This window comes from Anabas testudineus, chromosome 6 (genome assembly GCF_900324465.2).
Source record: "Anabas testudineus chromosome 6, fAnaTes1.2, whole genome shotgun sequence".
Lineage (NCBI taxonomy): Eukaryota > Metazoa > Chordata > Actinopteri > Anabantiformes > Anabantidae > Anabas > Anabas testudineus.
In genome coordinates, this window is record NC_046615.1 from 10,657,060 (window position 1) to 10,681,805 (window position 24,746).

The following is a 24,746-nucleotide window of genomic DNA, read 5'->3' on the forward strand; positions in this document are numbered from 1 at the left end:
GAAGCTAATTAAAATGTCTAAAATAGTAATAAACTCCAAATTGCTCTGAAGCACTGTTGGTTCTGGCTGAGAGTCACACATTAAAAAATATCTACTTGCTGTTAACAGTCATAACTAAAATCACCTAAAAGCTTAATGGTTAATGTCACATAATGTCCCCAGTTCAAGACCGGCCGGGGATCTTTGTTGCATTTAATGCCCCTTATCTCATCTTATATTTCCCGTCTCCACTGTTAAACTGTCAAATAAAGGCTAAAATGTCTAAAAAAACAAACAACTGCAGGTGTTTTTTTTATTTATTATTATTATTATTATTATTATTTATTTATAAATGGCATACTTGATTTGGTGGAAGTGCATCTTGCCACTAGTGTATAACATTTTAGGACAAAATGTCCATTTACCACAAAAGATAGCAGCAAAGACACATCCTGTAAACTCCAGTGTCCCTTATTTTGCTTGGTTTGACTCTGGACCTTTGTTACATGTCACATATTCTCTTTCTCTCCCCACATTTCCTGTCTCAAGTAAACTGTGTATGATCTCAGGGCAGAAACACCCAAACCATTGGATTGATTTCACAGTAATAGTGGATGTTTAGGATGAAATTATTCACACTGGAGCAGCGTTTCTCACTAGAACAGCTCTGTAGGTAAATCAACAGCTGTGTAAACAAATCTGCTTCTTTTGTGTTGCTAAGCAACACAGACATTCGATCCTGTAGTGTGTGTGTGTGTGTGTGTGTGTGTGTGTGTGTGTGTGTGTGTGTGTGTGTGTGTGTGTGTGTGTGTGTGTGCCAACGTTCATCCATACATCTCTCTTTGTAAAACTGAGTTCTCGTCGACTTATTTTGCAAATGGAAGCTGTATCTGGTTAAATGTAATAACTAGATGTAGCTTGAAGCTCACGCTTGTCATTTACTACACAAATCCTTTGTATTTGTACAGACTCTCCATATTTGTATCCAAGGAGCCGAGCAGACAAATACTACAAGATATTGAACATATAAATCCGATAGACAAGCCCATAGAGACCCACTGCACCATCGCACTGTGTTGATTAACAAGGTGGAGGCTGCTTTGTCTCCATCAGTAAGAGTAGTTCGTGAGCAGCTGCTGCAGCATAAAGGAATGTGGAGCTGATGGTTTAAATGGGCCACCTTGTTAAAGTGTGGCCACACGATTGCTGTTTTTTGCTCAGTTGATGAGAAGGACAGTGCATGGCCTGTATGTACTAATGTAATGCTTCACTGGACACAAGCTGCACTGATTGCTGTCTGCCTTGATTGACTGTGGCTGCCATCTTTCTCCTCTTGACACGCAGCGTTTTTTTATTTTATTTTATCAAACTGCAGGGTTTTTCCAGGTTTTTAGAGCAGCCAGCCACAAAAGCAAGTTGACTATGATGTTTACAGCATCAAGTACGCCAATAAAGCTTCTTTAAATATCCCCCTCCTCCACACTCAGCTGTGCCCTGAGCTGAGTACTGATATCATGAGTGTGTGCTTCTGTGTTGGTGTTTGTTTATTCCTTGTATTTAGACCAAACCCTGACCAAGACAGTGCTCGAGGCATTTTCACTGGCGTCTGCAGATGTGAGCTCATCAACCATCCGTGTGTGTGTGTGTGTGTGTGTGTGTGTGTGTGTAACCTCAGTGTGACATATGCTGCGGCTGCTGCGTTTCGTAGTATTTCTCTCTCAAGTCTGTGACGTTTACACAAGGTCAAACAGGGAGAGCATCTGGTGGGTAAGATGCAGAGTATTTGAGGAATGTCAGGGAGCATCTGGGTGTACTCCCACACAGACACATACAGAGACGGACACACATCTACATATGCTTTCACACACAAACATTTATCTCCTTTGCACTCTCTGTCTCTCTGTCTCTTGCACACACAAGCACTAACCACACAACTGCACAGACACTCCAGTGCAGTAACAGTAGCAGCAGATAGGGGCTGCTGCAGGACTGTGGAAGCTGTCTAGCCAATCGGCTGCTTGCTTGTTTGAAGCCCAGCTTCCCACTGGCACATCTCTTTCTCCTCTCTTTTCTCCCGACGGTCATCGTCTTTCTCCATCTCTCCGCGTCTCTCACCATCTCCCTTCCCCCTCATCCTCGTCTTTTTTTCTGGGATGAAAAACGCCTGCGTCCGGGCGCTGTGTATGCGCTGAATGAGGTGGTGAATGCACTGGAGCAGCGGTTGAGAAGCAGAGGCAGGAGGAAGACATTGAGGTTTCACCAAGGTGGCAAAAGATGTGCGGTGGTTGGTTGCAAGGCTAGAGGACGCCTGGGAGGACAGGCTGTCTGGGGATGTATACCTGTGGAGAAGGGACTGCTTTTATGAACATCTGGAGCTGCTGCTGATGAGGTGCCTGGAATGCAGTGCCTTTTTCTAGACCGTCTGTGACAGTGTCTCCATCGCTCTCTGAACATATATCTCTGTGTGTTGGTGTGTATGCATAATTATGTCTGTGCTGGTGTCTGAGCATGTTAAAGATATAAGATATTCCTTATGTTTGAATACACAGCTGTGTGATGTGATGTTTACCTATCTGAAAAATGTGACAGTAATGTTAATCAAGATTTCATTCTGTCCTCCTTTGTTTTCTGGCTGTCTCCTCTCCTTCCTCCAGCCTAGCTGTTTGTGAATCAATTCAGTGCTTTACAGCCACACTAAAATGGTGTCAGTTTACATAAGATGTTGTTTCAAAGGATTAATTATTGCAGAATTGGAGTCACCGGTGTCAGCAACACGCATGCATGTATCTGGATGGTACGTGCAGTGGGAGTCCGTGTAAAGAATTTTTCTCCCCAGCGTTAGACTGAATGATCTCTTTGACAGGTAGATACTGCATTAATCTCCACTGGTAGGCCGAATGCTGTCAAGTCAATTTGGCAGGAGGTCGCTAGAGTATGCATGAGTGAGAAGACATGTTTGTCATTTGTAAATGCATTTCATGTAACCTCAACCCTCCCGCTGTCGGATGTGATAGTCTTGCATAACGAATGTTGTGTGGAGAATAAGTTCTCCTCATCCTCCGGGGCTTGTTTGGTTTGGGGATGAAGGGAGGAGAAACAATTCATGGACATTATTATACAGTGTCTGTGTGCAGCACAGATATGTTGGTCTGCTCTTAGCCTTCTGCCTTCACTTATGTGTGAGATAGAAGACAGCTTGTACAGCAAATAATCAGCAGGGACAGAGAGGTGGTGTGGGCTTCTGTACTCTGTAGGCCTTTGTCACCCAACCTGCTGACACCGCACATTTAGCCCCAAGGGAATCACTAGTTTACACAATTACCATGATCTGTGTGTTTGTGGTAGCCTTTTCCGTGGTGTTTTTGCTTTGGTGTGAAAACCAATGCATGCTTTCAACCTGATTAAGCAATTTTCTAAAATCCTAATCAACCTCAATCTAAAAACATGTATTTTTTGACACCCTTAACAAATAGTTTTCCCCTTTTACCGCTGCTTAACGAGGTGTAAGGTTGTAAAAAATACTGTCTGCACTCTTTTATAGCTGTCCATAAATGAAATATTCTACATGTCCTGTGCATAATTTTATACACACTTGTCCAGTAGTCACCCTGACATATTATGTATCTTTGGAGAAGTTCTTCAGGTTTGAGCAAAGTTTGGCTTCTCAGCTGTATGAAATGGCTGAACAGGCCACTGCTTGTTATTCTAGTGGACATCTATTGTTTCCAGTATAGTGTCACTTGCATCATGACCATGGGACCAGTATTTAGCATCTTGAAACAGAAGACTCATGATATATGTGGAGAAGACTCAGGCATAATGAAAGCAAGCTTTAACCTCTCTCTTCCTGTGTTTGTGTATAGGGGGGGTGGTTGACAAGGATTTGCGGCACTACCTCAACCTGCGCTTCTCCAAGGGCTCAGTGGACCACGACCACCAGCAGATTATTAGAGACAACCTCTACCTCCGCACCGTTCCCTGTAAGTCTTCTTCCTCTCTTCTTCCTTCTGGCCTCCATCATTCCTTCACTCGTCTTTGTTCTTCTTCATCCCTCAGCCTCCTTGTGTCTTTTTTGTCTTTCTTATATATAATTTTCTTCTCTTCCTTCCCTTTCTCAGTTTCACTTTACCCTCCTTGTGGAAACTGCCCTCATATTTTTTCACCACACACGCTCTCTCTCTCCGTCTCTCTCCTTCTCTCTCCGTCTATCGCTCCTTCTTTTCCCTCAATCGTCCGGCTGCTGAGCTCTCAGCCTGAGGTTTCCACGGCAACCAGCCTCTTGTCTCGAGGCTTCTGTTGCCGTGACGCCGTACCCCCTTTAGCACACACTCACTATGCACAACACTCACACGTATATATGAAGGTAACTACACGTCATCCTACAGGATAAATCGCACACAGCCTCACAGCACAGACACCTCATGACTATGAGATGCATGTGGACGTGCATGACTCCGCCTACATTGTGTTATCAATGCGTGTGCCTGTTGCCTGCTGGGGGACGATGTCATTGCTATGATTGACATTGAGAGGATGCTATCCCCAGCAGCTCCGCCCGCTGTCAATACACTGAGCAGCTCATGAATCAGCTTCTCCAGAGACTGAAGCCACTCTGACGCTCGACTCTGCAGCTACACAGGTTTTTCCTGTCATGCTGCATACGGTTTCATGAACTTTGATTTGAGGTTTGTTGAAGAGCTTTGTACTCATCTGACATGTTTTAGTATCCTCTGTTAATAACCTACACATGCTGTCGGGGTGTTTTGCAAATGAAGGTGGTTGAGTCAGTCTGCTACAAAACCATGAGAAAGCAAAGCTAAGATTTGACGTCAGCGATGGTTGTTTAGCTCTTATACTCTACTAGATGTCCTCAGCCGGAAGTGTTGAGCTGCTGACACAGACGTGATTGTTTAATAAGCTCCCACAGCTGCACAGTTCCTGAGCGCCTCTCTCCCTCTTTTTCCTCTCCTCCCTCCCCGCTCTCCTGTCATCTTCATTTCTTTGCATTCACTCTTCTCGTGCTCTCATGCTCCCCTTGCTTCTCCCTCCTTTTCTGCCTCTTTGATTTCTTTTGGACACAACCTCACTCGATCACATTTTTTTTTTCTTGTTTTCAATTTGTACTCCAGACGTCGCACTTGCTTTCTCCTTTCCTCTGCCTCTCTGTTTTCTACCTTTCTCAGCCTGTTGGCTGTGTAATAGTGTAGCAAAGGCAGACTGACAGGGTGACGGCTGAGGTGATGGTAACTGGCTGAAGTTCAGCACTGCAGGTCTCTGCACACTTCAGCCTTGTTGAGGCTGAAGGACTGCACCTGCCCCTTTTGGTAGCATGAACCATAATTGTACTTTTCAATTATAGCCACATTTCATCCCTTAATGGGAATGAAAAGCAAGTTATTCTGTGTAAATTCTGAGTAGTAATAACATGCTCTTGATTATTTTAACAGTTGATACAGTGCACAGAAGCACATAATTGCCGCATTCCCGGTTTAAGTGCAGCTGGGACCTTTCCTGGATGTCATACAGGAAAGGTCCCCAGCTCTCTTCTCTTGTGTTCACTGTCTACCTCCATACAAACTCAATCAAATAAAGAAAAATCTTGTTTAAAAATGACCATTCGTCCGTAGTGCCTCTGAGGTTGTTTGATGAACCTTCTCTAGATAACTTCCTGGCAGTTTGAGACACACAGAAACAGGCGCTGCTCAGCTATCAGTGTGTCACAGCATCAGGCGCTTGAAAAACGGGGACGATGGTCCTGAGCGCTGTGCTGCTTGTGCCCGGCAGGCTGTTCGTTGTTGTGGTTTGGAGCATTATAAGTTCAGTGTTTTTTTCTTCCATGTCTGCAGCGCTCTGACCATGCTGTCATTGCAAGTCTGTCAGCTTGACAAGCAGACGCCACTCTGCATCACAACATGCTGTCAGACTGAAGGGCGTGGGAGGAGGTGTGTGTGTGTGTGTGTGTGTGTTCTTCACACAGCTAGAAGGCTTACATGCTGACATTAACTCCTGCATCCTTTTACATCATTCAGCTCAAGGATTGGCCATTCTACCCTTAAAAGATAATAAATTGAATGTGATAACTCTTGATAACTGTCTGACATTAATGACTTCACTTGTGGCTGCCTCCAGACTTTGTGTTTGCTGTTGTATTTGTAGGTGAATGTTTATTTATTTGTCATTTTTTTCACATGCATTCACACCTCAATAAACATACATGTCGAGCACTAGCAGTATACTGCCATTTTAAGAGCAGGCATGTATCCACATTTTCAGTCGGATAGGGACTAACGCTCATTGCAGACTGTTATAAAAATAAAAGATGGGTTCTACTTTGTGTAGGAGTGATTCATTATAGTGCAAAAATATAAAACAGAAGGAGAATATGAGAGAGATGTGAGGAGACTGACATCAGCATTTCTAGGTTAAAACTGGTTGGTTCTCAAGCCATTGAGATTAGAAATGTTTAGTTTAACTTTTACGGATCACTTGTCCACTTGAGGAATGTGAAAGAAGAAGTGTAACTTTCTGCTGAGAAATTTAAAAAGTCTAAAACCCTGAAATTGGCCTTAAAGGAGTGGTGAGATCTGGCTAATAAAATAGGGAAAGTGGCGTACTGTAAACAGAGAGGGGGGAGGTGTTGGAAGGAGACATGTGCAAAGGGGGAGAAGACAGGAGGAGAATGTTAAAGAGGAGGAGATCCGCAAGGGAGAGGTGGAGAGGGAAGAAGAGAGCAAACAGAAAATGGTAATTGAGAAGGGGAGAGCCAATGCGAGAAGGTCTGAGCACAGACACGGGGAGTGGAAGGGTTGATGTACACTGAGTAGTGGTAGAAGAAGATATGAGAGAGCTTCTTAAGTCATTCCACCGAGAACCATCTCCTCAATTCTACTCAAAGGCATCAGTAAAAGGATCTATAAATAGCATTAGCAGTGAGCAGCACGTTTCTCTACTCAGATAGCCTATAAATACATGCAGCTTCTGTCACTTCACATCCACTGATCTGGCTGCATGCTGCCCTGTAGCTTTGCTGCCATCAATAGGGAATCCTCCTCTGAAGAGGACGAGAAGATAAAGATGGTGCTGAGAAACATGGCCGAGATGCCAAGGATGGGGAAAGTGATAGCGCTTACGGTTGCTGTTGCTCTTCAGCTCCACACACTTTAAGCCCCAAATGATTAAAAACTGTTTGATTTTCAACAAAAACACAACAAAGACTTAATCAACAGGTAGTATTACAGACTGTATGTAGATATACATGTCTTGTAATGAGGAAAGCATGTCTGTTATTTTACATTTCTATAATTTGCTGTCTGTTTGGCTTCGTGATACCACAGGCGGGTTTTATTTCTTTATTTAGCTTCCTCTGGTCTCAGCATGGTATTTGTAACTTACCAAAGTCCTCACTTCACTGGAATTTTATCTGTCAAGGTTTGAAACATGAGTCAGTTCTGCATTTGTGCACATGTGCAGATTAGTTTGTAGGATTGTGCAGATGTCAGTGACAGAAGTTTAGTAAAAATGAACTGGATTATTTTAAACATTTGCATAGTGAATTCATGTCGTCCATAAAGTCCTTTGAAAAAGGAAAAGGAAAGTAAAACTTGTCTTGTTATAAGCCATTTTTTCTTTTTGGACTGTGAATTTCTTTGAAGGCTGAAAAAACCCCACAAAAGCCACAAAAGCTGTCAGTTATTTTAAAACAAAGGATCACAGGTTTGTCTGGTCGAAGTGTGTCTGCCAAGTGTTGTAGTTTTCTCTGCTTTTGTAAATTCACGCCTTGATGATCTCTGGGCTCAGACAACACAGTTGCCAATGTGTTGCTGTAACAATGTTAGATTTTAATTCATTATGCTCGATGAAGTGCAATCAGATGGACATTTACTATAAATACACAGGGACAAAATCTGCACCTAAATAAACATCCAGTCTATTCATCTGTGATGATTTCCTCAGTGAAGGAAGCTGTCACTGCAGTGAGCGACCAAAATCTCCCACCTCCATCTGCTTTTGAATTTGAAATTGACGTTTCTTTAGTTGGAACACATTAATTTTAGTGATCGGTTACATTCTGTTTATAGACTGGATCATTTTTATAGTCACTGATATGGATGTGAGTGGGCCTTGATCCTAATTTTGTATGATGACTGGTGATGATGAGGCAAAGGAGAAACAAGAGTGATGAGTTATTTGAGGATGTTTGTCGTGATGGTAATAGTGAAGTTTGATGAGGTGATATAGGTAAGATGAATTTCTTTTATGTTTATGGATGAATGTTCACGTGCGTTTTCTACACTCTCATGTTGATTGTTCTGTTTGTGCTCCGAGGTTTAATAGGCTGAGCCGCTGAATGAATAATGGGCGTGTTGGGTTAGTGCACGCTCGCCTCTATGTGTGTGTGTGTGTGTGTGTGTGAGGAAGAGGGAGAGAAATACATCATTCCTCAGGGACTCTGTTCTTAAAGGGGTGATTTGCCTGCTGGCTTGCTCTTGTTAAAGGGCTGCCTGACTAGCTTTGATGTGGTTCTGTGCTCCCTGCAGTTTGATTGACATACTGGATTAATGTTGTCCCACAGATGAAAGGAACTGTGCAGCAATGATAGGAATTTTTTGAAATGAATATAGCAAATATTGAATGTGATTAATGAATTGGTTATGTTTGCAAAGTGCTCTTTGCATTAAGCTCTGGACAGGTGTCATCTTATCTCTTTCTTTTCAACATTAGGATCCTCTCACTCAGCAACTAATCACAAAATGAGGTTCTTCTGAAGCCTTTTATGTTTCTGCCTCTAGTTTTACCTTTCCACCACCTCACTCTCCTCGTTGCTTTGTCTGTGCTACTTCTAAGATCAGAATAGTGTGCAGTGATGAGCCAGGTGCTCAGTGACTGTTATGGTCATTGAGCGCTGACATATTCGAGAGCTCGACTGTTTACAATCTTTACCTCTGCACATGCACACGCACAGACTCGCACGCTGCATACCAGACACAGCAGATCTGTGTGTGTGAGCATCATCGTGACCCCCACTGTCGTTCTGCGTCAGTCAGCTCTGCAGACTAATAAAGGTGATTTTCAGCCTATCAGGACTGATTTCCATCGCCACATGAAACACCTCAGTACAGAGGTAATTTCTCAATGTCATCCAGGCACCAGCTCCGCCAGACACCGATCAACTGAGCAACACAGTTGTCTTTGCAGCCACTAGTGAACCTGACATACAGGTAGTTTATGGGAGAAACTGCAGACAACACGTTGCTGCTCTTTGAACCTGGAAACCAACTCTTTTATTTTACTTTTGCATGACTAAAATATCGAAACACATCATGTATAAATTTACCAGTAATGCAGGAAAAAATGTGATTATACATTTAGTGAAATTTGGGGTTCATTAAATGGTTAATTAATAGTGAGATTTTATGTTTTCTACAAAATGCAGTTTTCATAAAAGACATTCTTAAGAAAGCAAAAACTTTAGGCAAACATGCTCTGGTACAGTTGAAAATCAACGCCATGATTGTTTCAAAGCAGGGCAAAGTGAGGCATGCAAGGTGAGAACGTACAAACGCTGCCCAGAACGTCTGCCAGGTCAGAACCTAGAACCTTCACCACTGCACATCATGCCGCTGTGACTTACAACAGTCTTCCTTTAACTCTCAAGCTCAGTATATCTATAACTAAGTGAGCAGCCCGATCTCACGTCCGTCCCACACACTATCTCACTGCTGACTGCGACTCCACTCAGCCTGTGGGGGAAGAGCATTCTCCAGTCCGGAGAGGGATTTACACAGGAGACATGACATCTACAGGCTCCCAGCCTGCAGTCCCTGTCCATTTAACCACCAGTTGAATCGCTCTGAGGTAACAGGTGTGAGCTCTCAGTGGTCAGGTTGTGACAGTAATTGACTGAAGCATAAGACTGAAAGATGCAGCTCTGAGACTGTAGCTACTAAAACAACCAAGTGTCATATGTGACATAAATATTATTTTTGTACAGATAATGTAGATGTTGCAGCGTGTTGCCATGGCAAAGCTGTGTTGCCAGGCAGTGATGTGTTGTGGTAGCAGACGCTCCTGTCAGCGTTTTGCCATGTTGCATCACTGCATCTGTAGCCTGGGCTTTGTAGTGTAAATAAGAGAGAGAGAGACAGAGAGAGTGTGTGTGTGTACGTGTGTGTGTGCTCGATTATACCTCGATCAGACACGCTGTCTCACTTCTGCCAACTACAAAGATGGAAAAGGAAGAGGGGGGTGAACAAAGAAGCTGACTGAGACTTGAGACCAAAGGGCAAGACGGGGCGCTTGAAGGGGAGACAAAAGAAGAGATGAGGATAACAGAAGGAAGAGGAAACGGATTAAGTAATGGTAGGACAGGGTGCACCAACGGAGGAACAAATGTATGGAAAAGCAACAAGATAAATTGGAAACTAGACGAACCAGAGGAAGAAAGAATAATTGAGAGGGGCAGTTTGAAAATACAAGATCAAAAAGATGTCGAGAGAGAGATATTGAGAGAGGCAGATGTGAGACTGAGACAGTAAATGAATAGAAAAGCAGCTGTGTCTGTGTGTCGTGTGAGAAACAAACAGTCTTCACATTCCTCTATGCTCTCTTGCTGTCGGGGGGCTGTGCTTGCTGTGCCGAAAAGGATTCTGGGTAGACAAGTTCGGGTTTTTAGGACAGTGTTGTCTGTATCGATATTTTTGTTTGGTTCGGCTGCAGGATTGAATTTAAAAACAAGTTGTATTATTAAATTAGGTGTGATGTTTTATTGTAACACAGTTAGATTGAATGGTACATTTTTATATTTTGTGCATCTTTTTTATTCACTTTTTTGTAGGTTTGGGCATATTTATGTATGAGGATCAGGGGAACATTCAGTCTTAATTCAGATGGAAAGACATTTAACTCCTGCAGAATTAGTTGGTTAGGACGGATCTGTACCTATATGTTTGAAACCTCCTTATCCAGTCCACCTGGGGATTACTAAGAAAGAGCATCACGCCTGTTCACCTTTCAGAGAATATTTTTAGCTACTGTTAGATTTGGTGTTACCTCAGTCTCTGTAACAAATTCACTCTAATTCCCGAAGCAGCCTGATGCTTCTGATGGATGATACGCTGAAACCAAGAGTGTGTTGAGAAAGCTGGAAGCTGGAAAGTCGCATGGGACCGCGTGCACCTGACTTTTTTGGTTTTGTGGCTCAGTCCAATTACTGTATAATTGCTCCTTGTATTACAACTGCAAATAATGTAAAAGTCATTATTCTTCAGTGAGTTTGAAAACTCTAGAGGACACAGTGACCAGAACCTGTAGTTCTTTAGCGTTAAGTACTTTTAATAGGAATCACCATCTTCAGCTCCATGTTTCCATACATACTACGTGAAATCATATCACTTGACCACCTTCCCCACCCTTTATTATGATAATCAGTCCATTGATGGTCTATTTTTAGCTCTGACTGCCCCCCACTCTGCTTCTCTCTCATGGCGACTTCCTTCTTACTATACAATTGGATGTATGCGCAGTACGTGTGCATAGTATCAAAGTCACTTGCAGTCTTTTGCTGTTTTCCTCTGCTTGCCACTCTTCCACCACTCTATTATTTAGCTAAGGTATTTGTCCTCTTATCGTCTGACACCCAGCTGAGTTATTTCACTATAGCAGCTATTTTAGCTCTACCTCCAAATTGACTTTTCTTGTAATGTTTCTACGTAATCTCGCTCCTGTTTTCTCTTTCTCATTCTCACACACTCCCACTAATGTGAAAATATTCTGTAATGCTCAGCCTTCATGGTTTGAGGCACAGACAGTCTTCAACCCCTAAAGAGGCAGCTCAGAAGCTTTTCTGTGCTGTTATAGATTTAAATCATTTAAGCCATAAATCTCTATGGCACTCATACTGCTGCTTGTAGCATCACCTCTGAGAGGTTTGGCTTCATTCGCTGACCAATTTTGGCTCGCAGCCAGCTTTATCCTTTATTAGCAAGAACGTGACATTCAATCAATAGTCAACAGCAGCGATGTTCTTCGCTCCGGGAAAATGTTGCTGCCCGCTCGTTTGTTGATATATATTTTTTTAATTTGTGCACCTGCTTTGATCGGCTCATTTATTAAAGCTCATCTTAGGTGAGCAAAGATCCCCCGAACCAAACGCCATCAATTATATATTGTATATTTGTTATTCTTGGCCTCTGTGTGGCAGTTCTCAGGGATAAGAAAAAAGGAAGCTGTAAGGTCAAAAATAGCTGATGACAGAGAAAAATAACAACAGAGGCAGAGGGAACGGACTATGGATTTTGCTGCAGACAGTGTTTGTTTTAATAAAAACGTCTACTTCAGAGTTATTTAGTGAGTGTTGGGAAGGAAGGAAGGAGGGAAGGAGGAAGAGCAGACAGTGAGAGAGGAAAAACAGGGATTGTGCTTAACTGCTCTAAGGTAGAAATGTGTGAGAAGGAGGGAAGAGAAGAGGAACAGTCGACACATCAGCCTTTCTCAAGGCGAGATAGTTGATCAATATTCCCAGCTCAGATCCAACAAGACACTCTCTCCCTCTCTCTCTCTGTTCGGTTGATGTGTCCGGTGAAGGAAGCTGTGGGAGAAGGCCATCGGCAGTTCATCAGTATTCCAGCAGGCTCTGCCTACTCTGGTGTGGGCAGCAGAATAATTTCATTCTGATCTTACCGATCAATAGCTGTAACCAGCCCCGCCTGGCTGCCTGAGCTGCTGCAGTATTCAGAGGAGCACTGCACATGCAGTGGATGGTCCCCTTCATGATGATTTTTTTTTATATATATCAGATTTGGACAAGATGTACTAAAAGACATCTACTAGAGAACGGCCAGTATCTTGGAGTTGGAAGTTGCATGTTTATGAAGAGGTGGTGAAAAAGATCATCTGAGATAACACCTGGTGCTATAAAACAATCGGATAAAATAGCCCTTCATTATAATTCTCTCTGTGGAGCATATAAAGCTACGTTTTTGTATAGACTGAGTCAGAGGATCGATGAGTCAGCTCATGGGGGTGGGGGAAGACATTTAATATAACGTTATGATATAATGCAGTCGAACACATTAGCACGTAAACTAAAACCTCCCAAATTACCATAGAGTTTATTCAGCTCTTCTGCAAAATGACACCATAAGACAGTATTTACTGTTGTGTTTGAAATGTTTCCTCTCTCCTGTCCTCTTCAGTGGTCGCTGCACTGCACATCTTCCTGTCTGTTAAGGGAACACAGTTAAGCTCTTAAGTAGGCAATCTTTTAGTTCATACTAGCAACACCTACAGCATCCAGCTAGTTGTCTAGCTCCTTTTGGAGTTTATGAATCAATATCACAATCAAAAATGGAGACATATATAATAGCTCACTGATATTTAGAACCAGACTAGGACTTCATCCAGCTCCAAACAGCTCCAAACATCCATGTACAGGCCAAAAACTAAGTGACTTATCTACGAAACATTAGGAGTGAAGGGCATTCGAGCTCTTCACTGTATGAGATATAAACACTCTCGTTCACCTGTGGTGTTGTGGATTTAGGAGGCCTAATGAGCAGCTTGGTAGACGGGATTGCTGCTGGCTCAGTGGGCACTTTACCACCATTCATTGTCACAAAGACAAACACACATTTGGACAAAAGGACAATCAAACACACCTCTGTACATAATGTCAGGCAACTCTATAGACAGATTTTTCTGACATCATGTTCGTACCCATTATGTGTTGCTAAGCTGCCGTCTCTGCTCCCAGCAGTGAAGAAATTCAGTAGAGAATATTTAGTAGATGCTCTGCAGGAGCAAAGTGGTTACAGATGATCGATTGAGATCTAATGATTAAGAAATCACACTCATAGTGACTGATATCCCGTTCACTCAGTGTTTGTGCACATCCATCTATTTGTTTGTGTGTCTATGCATCCAGTATGTGTTGTTATTCTCCCACAGCTCAGTGCTTTATACCCTGTCTCATACCTGATCACTTGCACCGTTATATTGACTTTTTACAGCCTGGTCTGATCTGCTGATCTTCTTTTCATACATGTAGACTTCAACCGAATCTTTCAAGCCAGATCAATCCAGTGCAGCTGTTACCATGTGGGCCTGAGCTGTGGGAAAAGCTCTGATATACCACTGGACCACTGATCGTTTAAAGGCACGATCAGTGGAGATCAGGAATCAGCAATAGCAGACTTCACCAAGCCTGAGCTCAAAGTCCACTTGGCAGAGGCATAAACACAGCACCTCATTAAACCCAAAACTCCCATTGCAGCTATCAGAGAGCGAAGCCTCGACACTGCAGCTCTGATGGAGATCTCCAGAGTGTTGGTGTAGGCTCTAATTGCTGCATGGTAATGTGGTGCCTCTGCATTCCTGCTGTTTTGACAATAATCCAACGGGCACAGTATTGTGTGCTGTGTAAGGAGGTTGTGTTATGCTGGTTAACAGTGGTGTATTGATTCAGCCATTACTAAAACAGCACCAGATTGGCACGAAGAGACTGAATGACAGTGGTTCGCTGTTCGACCACGCTCCCCATGCTCCTCTCTAGCTGTCTCTCTCACTGTCACTCACACACAATTGTGTGAATGGATTTGGCTACCACAAGTGATGACTCCATAACTCATCCTCTTCTGTTTCATTTCCTTTCCCCTCCCACTTCCTCTCATACACTTTGTAGCCTCAAATCTTCCATTTTTTTCTGTCCAGTCGTTTTTCTAAGCTCTTTCTCTGCCTTCCTGCCTTTTCTTCTCAAGTGCCCTATTTGGCTCTGATGACCTCTCCCTCTCTCGCTCTTTCTCTCACCGCAGGTACGACAAGACAGCCTAAGGAAGGGGAGGTGCTGGGGGTGGACTACAACTTTGTGAGTGTGGAGCGTTTTATGGAACTGGAGCAAAGTGGAGCCCTGTTAGAGAGTGGAACCTATGAAGGTAAGCTCTGGGAGGAAACATGCTGCATCTGCGAGACAATCACTGGTGCTTAGGGAGCAAAAATGGGAACACATGTTTCACTAGAGCTATTTTACTATTTTTAAATTGTATCTGGCTTCTTGAGGTACAGTGTAGTTCTTTCCCTGATGGATCAGCTGTGTAATTTGATGCTCTTACTGAACACACAGCTAATGAAACAGAATCCGTCTTTTGCACAATGTGGTGTAGTGTAGAGTAATGTATTAAGAATGGTAAATGGTCTACACTTACATAGCACTTTTCTACATAACTGGTACTCAAAGTGCTTTTACACTGCTTCTCGTTCACCCATTCTCACACACCGATCGCACAGCTGCTATGCAGCTGACCTGACCCCCCGGGGGCAACTTGGGGTTCAGTATCCTGCCCAAGGACACTTTGACATGTGACAGGAGGAGCTGGGAATCGACACACTGATCCCATGATGGATCTGTTCTACCTCCTGAGCCACAGCCTCCTCTGGTGGTTGTTGAATGGCTGGCTGACGTGTGTGAGTGAGTGTGAGTTGGACGAATGCCCCATTTCCAAGTCATGTCAAGTCTGTGCATCTGCTTTGCTGCACTGTCAGGGATACATCTACAGATGGGGGATTTGCTGGTTCATTTGCCCAGTAGCGTTTTTGTGAGCATGTGCGGATGAACACACTAGCACAAACTGTGTGTGTGTGGGAGAGGGGGACAGGTCCATGTACATTTATATGTATATAGCTTACTTATACCCACTGGGGAGGCTGTCTCTTTCTGGGTGGCTGCAGCAGAGGTGCAGCAAGTCGTTTTGTAATGCACATTAAAATAAGCAAGAGTGGAGAAGAGGGGATGGGATACAGGAGGTAAGAACTCAAAAATACAGGAAAAGATCTAAGAGGCAGTGAAGTGAGGGAAAAATCAGACATGGAGCACCATCAGGAAACTCTTTAAGGTAATTGTAAGGCACGAGTGTGTGTAAGGTGATGCACATATGAGTTTACTTGTGATAATAGGAGATGAGTCACAGTTGAAGGTGGCTATTGAATGGTGTATAAAGCCAAGATGCCTTTGGATGAAACCAGGAGCATTCAGGATTAGGGGAACATTGCACATTTAAAACCACTGTGGTGCTTATGGAGGAACCCTGGTCTGAACATGCCTTATGTTTTCTGAAGCGGCTCATCAGGATGCCCTTAAGCTTTCTCAGGTGGGCGCTTGCTGCTTATGCAGTTTCATATTTGTATTTTTGTTTATATGTGCTTGTGTGCACATTTATATTTTTGTCACAGTGTGATAGTTCTGTTTGGTGGGCAGCAAGGTGAGTTTGCACATTGAGGAACTGATGGCAGCAGTAGAGACATTGCTAATATCTGTCAGCCTCCTGCTGCGATGAAAGTAAAATGATGTCTGTGGACTCTTTTACTGCTGAACCTCTTTTACTGCTGAGCCTCCTTTTGTCCCTTATTTCTGCCTTCTTCACTCTTTGCACAGCTGTTCTCCTCCCATTGTCCCTCTCTTCTCTCCGTTTCCTTTTTGTGAAACCTCCAGCCCTCTCCACTTTGAGGGATTACCAAATAAGATATCCCTGCAACTCACTTACAATATTTAATCACAAAATAAAATCCACTGACTTTGAGTCTCATTTAAATTCCAAGTAAAATTGGAGCTTTATTTCTGTTGAAGAGCGAACGGCACATGGAAAGAAATCATATATACTGTGCTATTTTTGTGTCCTGGTTTTATTCTTGTGCTTGTGCCTCCAAGCAGAGCTGTTTGGAGCAGCATGGGAGGAATGACGCAGCTCAGGTTGTGTTTATACAGATCAGGGCGTTCTGTACAGTTTGGTAACCATTTCATCATTAAATTGCACCCGTTTGTCTTGACACGACACTGTAGTTGTAGCCTGACTGCACAGCTATCATTATGTTTTAAAATAGGTTTATGTGCATCATTAGGCAGAGGTAACATAGTGACAAGGTTTTCTCAACTTCCAAAATATTAATTTATCTAAAAAATGGACATGCTCTGTTCTTTGATTTTAGCATTTTAGTACTTTAGGACGCTACTGTAAGTGTTTCTGTAGTTTCTCAGGAGAAGGAGAGATCACCCTGAAACAAGGGCAATAAAAAATCGCATGTGTCTGAGATATAGTTTCACTTTTGGTCGTCAACTTTGTTTAATATGTAAGCTTACTTATTTACCTTTATTTTTCTTCTTGGAATATCCACATTAATCTCCTTCATGTGCAGTCTCCAGTGCTGTGCTTAGTTGCGCTCTGTTTCTAAATCAGTCCCTGGCTCTGGTGCAAAGTGCTTTTTTGACAAGACCAAATATATTTGGGACTAGGCTTAAAATAATTAAACCTAATGATGTCACTGGTTGTATTTCACCAAAAAAGAACCAATGAAAGTGAGATGACAACACTAGACATCACTGTGGGTCTGTCTAATAAAACAAAAGCAGAAACACAAATTTAAAAGAACCTGTAGGACCTGTTTTCTTCTTCAGATTCAACTAAAAATCATTTTACACTTATTTTACACTTGCTAATTCAATTAAGTCTTTCGCAGAGATTTTCATTATATAAATGGTTTGTAAGAGCACAGACTATATGAATCAGTCAGGAGAATGTATTCATGTTAATGTCTCCCGCTGTGTCCAATCTAAATATACGATTTTAATTTACATTGATACAGCACACACACACCCTCACACATATATTTATATATATTTATTCAATTGAGGGAAGTATATATATAAATGGACAAAGGAAAAATTAGGGTATGGCACAAAATGAGACGACAATCCTGGAAGAGTCACTGTTACATCGTGAATGTGACAGGTTTGCCGTTTGTATCATGTCTAAAATGTCTAATATATTTTAGAAGACTGTGAGGTATTGAAGGTCTGGGGCCAGATAGCAATGATGATTGAACAGTAAATTATCTGGAAGATGCCTGCAGTGCTTCTTTTTAAGGATTGGGTGACAGAGTTGGGAAAGATCGCTGCTTATAAAATAGTGTCACACAGTGTGTGAATGATAGGACAGAAAAGTATTTCATAAGCAGAAAGAAGGGGTGGAAACACACTGATGACATTGACTCCAGCGTGTGTTGAGTATTGTCTTGGATCTTTGTTCTTCATCGTTTGTTTTGGGGTTATTACTTATTTCTGTGTTTGTTCTGGTGAGGTGGGACTTTAACATGTAGGAAGTTTAAGATGGGAAATACAACGTGTCTCTGATATATAACCTTGAACTTAAAGTTGAATATTAAAGTTAAGTTAAACTGTAGATGCTGTGATGTTGTCCAGGTTTATCTGAAGGTCTTTACTATTAGCACTGCTAACTAACACCAACACTAACATCCAGCACTAAATTGATCACATTCATTAGAAACTAGTTGCACACACGCAGTGGACCTGCAGTCTGCCTGACAGGCAGTTTGTTACATCACTGAGATTCCTCTTTACTCGTACATATGTTGTCGCACTCAAACAACGCTGCGCTTCTCTGCTCACAGATAACTTTTACGGCACACCAAAACCCCCAGCGGAGCCGTCTCCTGCAGCTCCTCCTCTGAATGTGAGTGAAGCTCTGCTGCCCGGAGCCCGGCCCAGTGCCCAGGGCAAGAGGAAGAGGAACCAGTCAGTCAGCAACATGGAGCAGCGCGCCAGCCTGGAGCCGCCGGAGGAAGAGGAAGAGGAGAGCCCGGTTGTCAACGGCAATGGGGTGGCCATCACACCAGGTGACATAGGAGCAAACAATATCAATTTCCTGCTTTGATTAGTTTCAATCTAATTTTAGTCCGGGCTGAAATTAGATTGAAACACTGTCTTTACTACAGTTGCCGTGACCAAGAAGACATTTTATTACATGTGTAGGTGAGGAAAATCTGATTTGAAGGCCTGCACTGTTCCTTGGGTTATTTGTTGCTGTCTCACTGGTATGATTGAGCAAAAGCAGACAAACAAACCAATAGTCTTAGCAATTGTAATATTTTCTTTTTATAGTTCCTTAAGGAAAAATCGACTTTCTCTTTTAGTCAACTGTCATGTGTGCAGTTTATACAGTGAAGCTAGTGCAGGTCTGACTGTCTGACAATAAACCAGACCCCGGCCAATCATAACAGACATTAATAAACTGCCTGAGTGAGAAGTGTACAGGTTCTCAATAACCTTTTGTAACAGAATGCACAAGGGCACCTTAACATCTTCACTATTATCACTGTCCAGAGTCTCATTTTGGCTCCGGCTCCTGTCTCTCTGTCCCCTCATTTCTTCGTCTCTCCTGCTGTCTTTGCTCTTCTGCCACTGGCCTTTGTCCTTGTTTCTATTAATACCCCAGCTCTCCCCTTTCTCTTACTCCCATCTACCATTCCCTTCTTCTGATGTCTCTAGCTTCGTGTCCATCTCTGTGGTCCTGTCCTTTCTGCCCTCTCCTCCTTTACCTTCACCCATCTCTCTTTGTAGTCGAGGTTCTTTTAGTCGCACATTGTATTTTTCTTCTTTATTCTCTTACTGCCATGTGTTATTTTTAGGCACCGCACTAAAACAAAAGTCTCTGATAACAAGACACAAGAAAAACTATTTTTTGAACATGCTTGTCTGACTTTTGTCAGTGGTCTTTCTGTTTCTTGAACAGGAACATTACAGCATTGAACATTTTTGTTTTCCTTCTTCCCGATCGTATGATCTTCATCTGCTGACTAAAATGCCACCAGCTTTTCTCCTCATTCCAAAAACCTTTCATTGTATTTCTGACTCAGTCTCTGACCCCTACAGTCTCTGTCTTTCTGTATTTCTCCATTTCTGACATTCCCATGTTGTCTCCTCATGCTCATTGTCCTCAGAGCCCATCTCTTGTATCTGCTCTCTCTCTCTCTCTCTCTCTCTCTCTCTCTCTCTCTCTCTCTCTCTCTCTCTCTCTCCTGGGGGTTCATAGCTCTGCAGTGGCTTTGCTCTGACTCATCATGCATGGCGTGTGTCGTGTGCATCCAGGTCTGCATGTGTGTACAGTCTGTGTGAGAATAACTGTGTGTGTGTGTGTGTGTGTTTGTGTGTGTTTTTTTGCACTTGACAGAATCCAGTGAACATGAGGACAAGAGCACAGATGCCTCTGGGGAGGTCGCTGTTGAATTGTCCAGCCAGGCCCCAACTTCCACTGAGCCTCCCACCGAAGGAGAGGAGGCCCCAAAATCTCCCTCTAAATCTCCGGTCAAACTCCCAGATGCAGATGAGGAAGAGCTGGGTCCTCTGCCCGACAACTGGGAGATGGCCTACACTGAGAAGGGGGAAGTCTACTTTATAGAGTAAGAGAAAAACGCTCTGTATGAGTACACTTGAATCATGTCTGTAGGTTTTAAATATAAAAATAAATAAATAACCACCTCACCCTTACCAATTAGTAACTGGGGGCTAATTAGTGGATAAATGGTCTTTACTCTGGACCTCTACCCTAGAATTACCATATTTCACTTTACTCACACAAACATCCAACACACTCCTACTGTACATACTGGTTACCCATCTCTTTATGGTATTCTCTCCGTCCATTGCACTCTGACCTCTGTATGCCCCTCTCCTTATTGCCTTCATCTACATATTTCTTTCTGCTTCTTCAGTCACAACACCAAAACTACATCATGGTTGGATCCTCGGCTCGCGAAGAAAGCAAAACCTCCAGAAGAATGCAGGGAAGATGGTGAGTCTGAGCAACCTGTTTGCCTGTTTGCGCTGTTATTTGTATGTTTTGCTTCTGTTGATCTGAGTCGAGCTCATCAGAGGTTATAGGAGTGTGTCGTCTCTGCATTTCTTGCTGTTTGTGTACCTGTGTTGTCTATTCCCGACTCACTTTACCTGTGTGTTTTCCCACCTTGAGAGAGCACAAAAATACTCCACTGTTTGAGGCGTTTGTCTGTCTCACTTCTACTCCAGGTTCTAAGAGGGACTGGAATACACAATACCATCATCAAATACAGATTAAAGAATAAACTTGCTAAATAAATTTTACCTTTCTGCATTTGTTGTTGGAAATTATCAACATAAAACACTTTGCAAGTCGAGAGGAATGTAATGACCAATTATTTAGTAATTAATGACAGTTACAGTATTACCATCCCCACCTAAAACATGCCCATCCCATGATAAAGAGCTCTTAGCCTGTTGCAGGTCTGCTAAGCTGGACGTCTGGAACTTTTCTTATTACTCTTATGAATAAGACCTGCTTATGTCAAAGCTACTTGTTGCATAACTGTTTGCTTCAGACCTCATTACTCCAGGACAAAACCTTTTTACTTGTGTATAAAGACAGAGACAAGTGTGTAATTGTCAACAAATCCCTAAAGAGACCAAAGACAGCTGCATATTAGTCTGTTCTGCACGCCTATTTGTCCTGCTAAAATGGGCTTAATGGTCTTTGTTGGTTATGTCACTTGGGCTACATCAGATGTGAAAGTATTTGATCCCATGAAAAGCCGGTGCTGATGTCAGTTGTGTAAATAAGAGTTTCTGTGTGGATTCACTGTGATCAGATATTTAAAATAAGATGATCCTACTGCTCCTGTCACAGCCTTTGGTCAGTGAATTAGGCTGTGATGTGATTCACCTGAGCAAGATCTGAATCAGTTCTTTCTCCACCTCTCCTCTGTTCTCCTTCTCCACAATTTTCTCCCTTCTCCATTCTCCGCTCTGCAGTCCTTCACCTCATGTGTTCCTCTCTCTCCCATTTCAATCTCCCCCTCTCTTCAATTTTCCTCCTCCTCTTTTTTTCCTCTCCCACCTTCAATCTCTCTCTCGCTCTTCTTCTGCACAGTAAAGGGCTGAACTGTGACAGGAATTCTAATAACGCTGCTCTGCACAAACTGGTCTCACTCTCTCTCTCTACACACACCACACACACACACACACACACACACACACACACACACACACACACACACACACACACACACACACACACACACACACACACTGTTTCAATGCACAGACCTTTTTTTTTATAAACACACCCGATGTACTGTACTTCAACTTCATTTTGCCAGAGCAGAATTCGGTTTTCACCTTCGCCAGCCGTGTTCAGTAGCCAAGTTTCTGTCAAATGCAACGTAGTGTGATCACTTATTGTGATATTATGTATTAGTGCAAGAACTTGCTGTTGCCTGTGGGTTTGTCCATGATCACAGCTTTCTAAACAATACTTAGAGTATTAGACATCATGAGACAAGAGAAATAAAGTCAAGGTATACAAAAGTAACTTATCTCTTAATACTACAGTTTTAACTCTTACTGAATTTAACTTGAGCTTACTTTTGTTAGAGTACAAACAAAGTTTGAAAGGCCTAAAGGCACAATTTGACCGTGTCTACCTTAAGAAGGTGTAATGTTTATCACATTCACCATCTTAGTGTAGCTGAAAAAAGACGAAAAGAACATCCCACTCCGCTAAAAGAACGAATGGGGCCTTGGTGTGTGCACAAAAAGAGTTTAAACACTGAACAGTGAAATGTTTCTTTTTTTATTTTATCAGCACGGTTGGAAAAATGCACAGATGTTTCAGCTATGTCTTCTTCAGGATACAGTAGTCCTTCAGTTTCATGGCTGTGTCCTTTACAATAATGAGTGTCAGACGCCTGATGGCTTTACCTGTGTTTTAAAATCAAACATATGCAGTAATTAATAAATGTTGGCCATTTATTTACCTGAAAAGATGCTCTACACAGCACAGTAACTTAAATTTAAACAATTAAAGAAATATTAATATGGTTCATATGAGCAATTCCAACCACTGTAGACTACAAAATACTGCACTATAATGAAAACACCAGGTAAACGGACATTGTAGAGTGTAGTGCTCTACAAGTTGTTAGAAGTCAGATTCCACTTTAAATCAATGGAACATGTGGCTTTTAATGTGAAAATCAACAGGTTAGGTCTTAGTCCAGATCATCACAGCTGTGGGATTATATCAACAGAAGAGGTGATATCAGCAAATTATGGCTGATTTATGTCACTAAATAGATCGCAGGGCTCCTGCACCATAACAACACATTCTCATATGACAGATTGTGATTCGATTTGAAAATCTTGAGCTGAAATTGAATTGGTGACATGTGACAGGCAGTACAGTTTTCAGTCTTTGATAGATTTCTCCTTTCGTCAAGAACAACAACATCAGACCGGAGCTGGATTTGTAAAGACTTGATTCAAAGAGGCATCGAACTGTAAAATGAACAAGTATTCGTTTACCACCTCTGAGCCAGACTCAGACTGTAATACACCACCGAGCACAGAGAGTGGATTCAGAACATCTTTAGACAGAGATTTTAGTTTAATTTAACCAACAACGATTTTGCTAAATTATTAAATATATTTATGGCAGCAGTTTTGGTCATGGATGACTTTCCAGGAAATGTTCTTCATCCGTATCCTCGGCAGCCTCATGGATGACAGAAGCATTTACAGTTCAAGTTTAATCAAGTGTTTTGCTCTTTTCGCGTCATGTTCTTCCCTGTTAATCATCACCTTGTGCTGTGCTGCCTGTTTTCTGACATTTACACACGTTTATTGTGCTCGCTGTGACAACTTAAAGGCAATTTAGCATTTTATCCTCATATTCACTGACGTGCCATTGTTGAATGATGAAATATGCATGGAAGCAACAATGTCAAATTCTGAAAGGAGAGTGAACAAAACAAAAATGTGGGTAGGCAACAACAGGAAGAGGTGGTGCTGTTTTTAAACTGCCCATCTGCCTGAAGGATTTCCCAGTCTCAAAGCTTCAGGCAGCAAGCAGACAAACATTCAGACATGCTTTCATCATTCCTGTGTTTGCATCTTCCCTCTTGTTATTCTCTTTGAGTTGCCTCCATCTGTTTCTTATGCGCCGTGTTACATCCTCATTCACTATTCCTTTTCCCCCTCGCTCAGGCTCTCAGGCCTCTTTTGCTCCCTTGCTGAATTTTTGGCGAATTTGAGGAGACATGTTTGTGTCGACGTGTTTGCGCAAATGTGCAACTTTTGTGTGCGTTGTGTTGTATCCATATGCTGAGTTTGACTCTCAGAGTTCAAAGGCTTGTCACCACGGATCTGGTTCACTTGCCTTTTTTTTTTTTTTTTTTGTCAGGCTAGTCTTTTGTTATGTAACGTAAGCCCATATCTCCTCTCTTACTCAGAGAAGGCAAGAACAGAGCGGCACAAGCGTTGGTTTCAATTCTGCCTTTGATATGCACTCAGTCCCAACTCAGATTTCAAAGTAATCTCGGTGCTGTTGACGAAAACATGCTGCTCATGCTCATTTAGAGACAGGAATCCTCACTGAGGCGAATGTTGTAATTTCAAAACCCTCCCTACATCCATGAGAGAAATGGTGTAGGAAATGAGTCTAGACAGAGAGAGTGAAAAGAAACGAGAAATGATGGCTTTGGAGGAGGTGGTGATGATGATGCTTTGCTAGAGTAGCTTCTTGAAAAGAGCAGAAAAACATAAATGGAGGTAGAGTGACGTTTGCATATGTGGAGAGTTGAAGCACTGTCAGACAGTGATGGAGTCGAAATGCTAAAATGTTACTTCTAAGTTACATCACTGGTATTACCTTCAGTCGTGTCCAGACCAGAACTATTTCTCTACAGTTTTTCTCTCTATTTTCGTCTCTTTTGTTGTTTGTCTGTTTCCGACGTAATACCCATCCATCCATCCTTTAACTATACCTACTTACCTATAATGGTTGCATGTGGACAGGAGCCAGTCCCATCAGTGACATATACCCTGGACACGTCACCATGTGGTCCTACAGACAACCATTCACATTCACCCACAGGCAACTTAGAGTCACCAGTTC

The 24,746-nt window shown here is 42.4% G+C and overlaps 1 protein-coding gene across 7 annotated transcripts in view; it reads left to right on the forward strand.

The window, feature by feature from the left end:
* The window catches only part of LOC113166205 (membrane-associated guanylate kinase, WW and PDZ domain-containing protein 2-like), a 61,938-nt gene that overhangs the window by 13,047 nt on the left and 24,145 nt on the right, over positions 1-24,746 (forward strand). For 5 of the 7 annotated variants that reach the window (XM_026366213.1, XM_026366215.1, XM_026366214.1 and 2 more), the window contains exons 2-6: positions 3,843-3,959; positions 14,787-14,906; positions 18,433-18,657; positions 19,992-20,220; positions 20,533-20,612. In XM_026366213.1, coding sequence (XP_026221998.1) covers positions 3,843-3,959; positions 14,787-14,906; positions 18,433-18,657; positions 19,992-20,220; positions 20,533-20,612 — 771 coding nt within the window. Of the gene's footprint in view, positions 1-2,070; positions 2,369-2,395; positions 2,450-3,842; positions 3,960-14,786; positions 14,907-18,432; positions 18,658-19,991; positions 20,221-20,532; positions 20,613-24,746 lie in introns of those variants that run through there. The other 2 variants (XM_026366216.1, XM_026366217.1) reach the window with 2 other exon arrangements.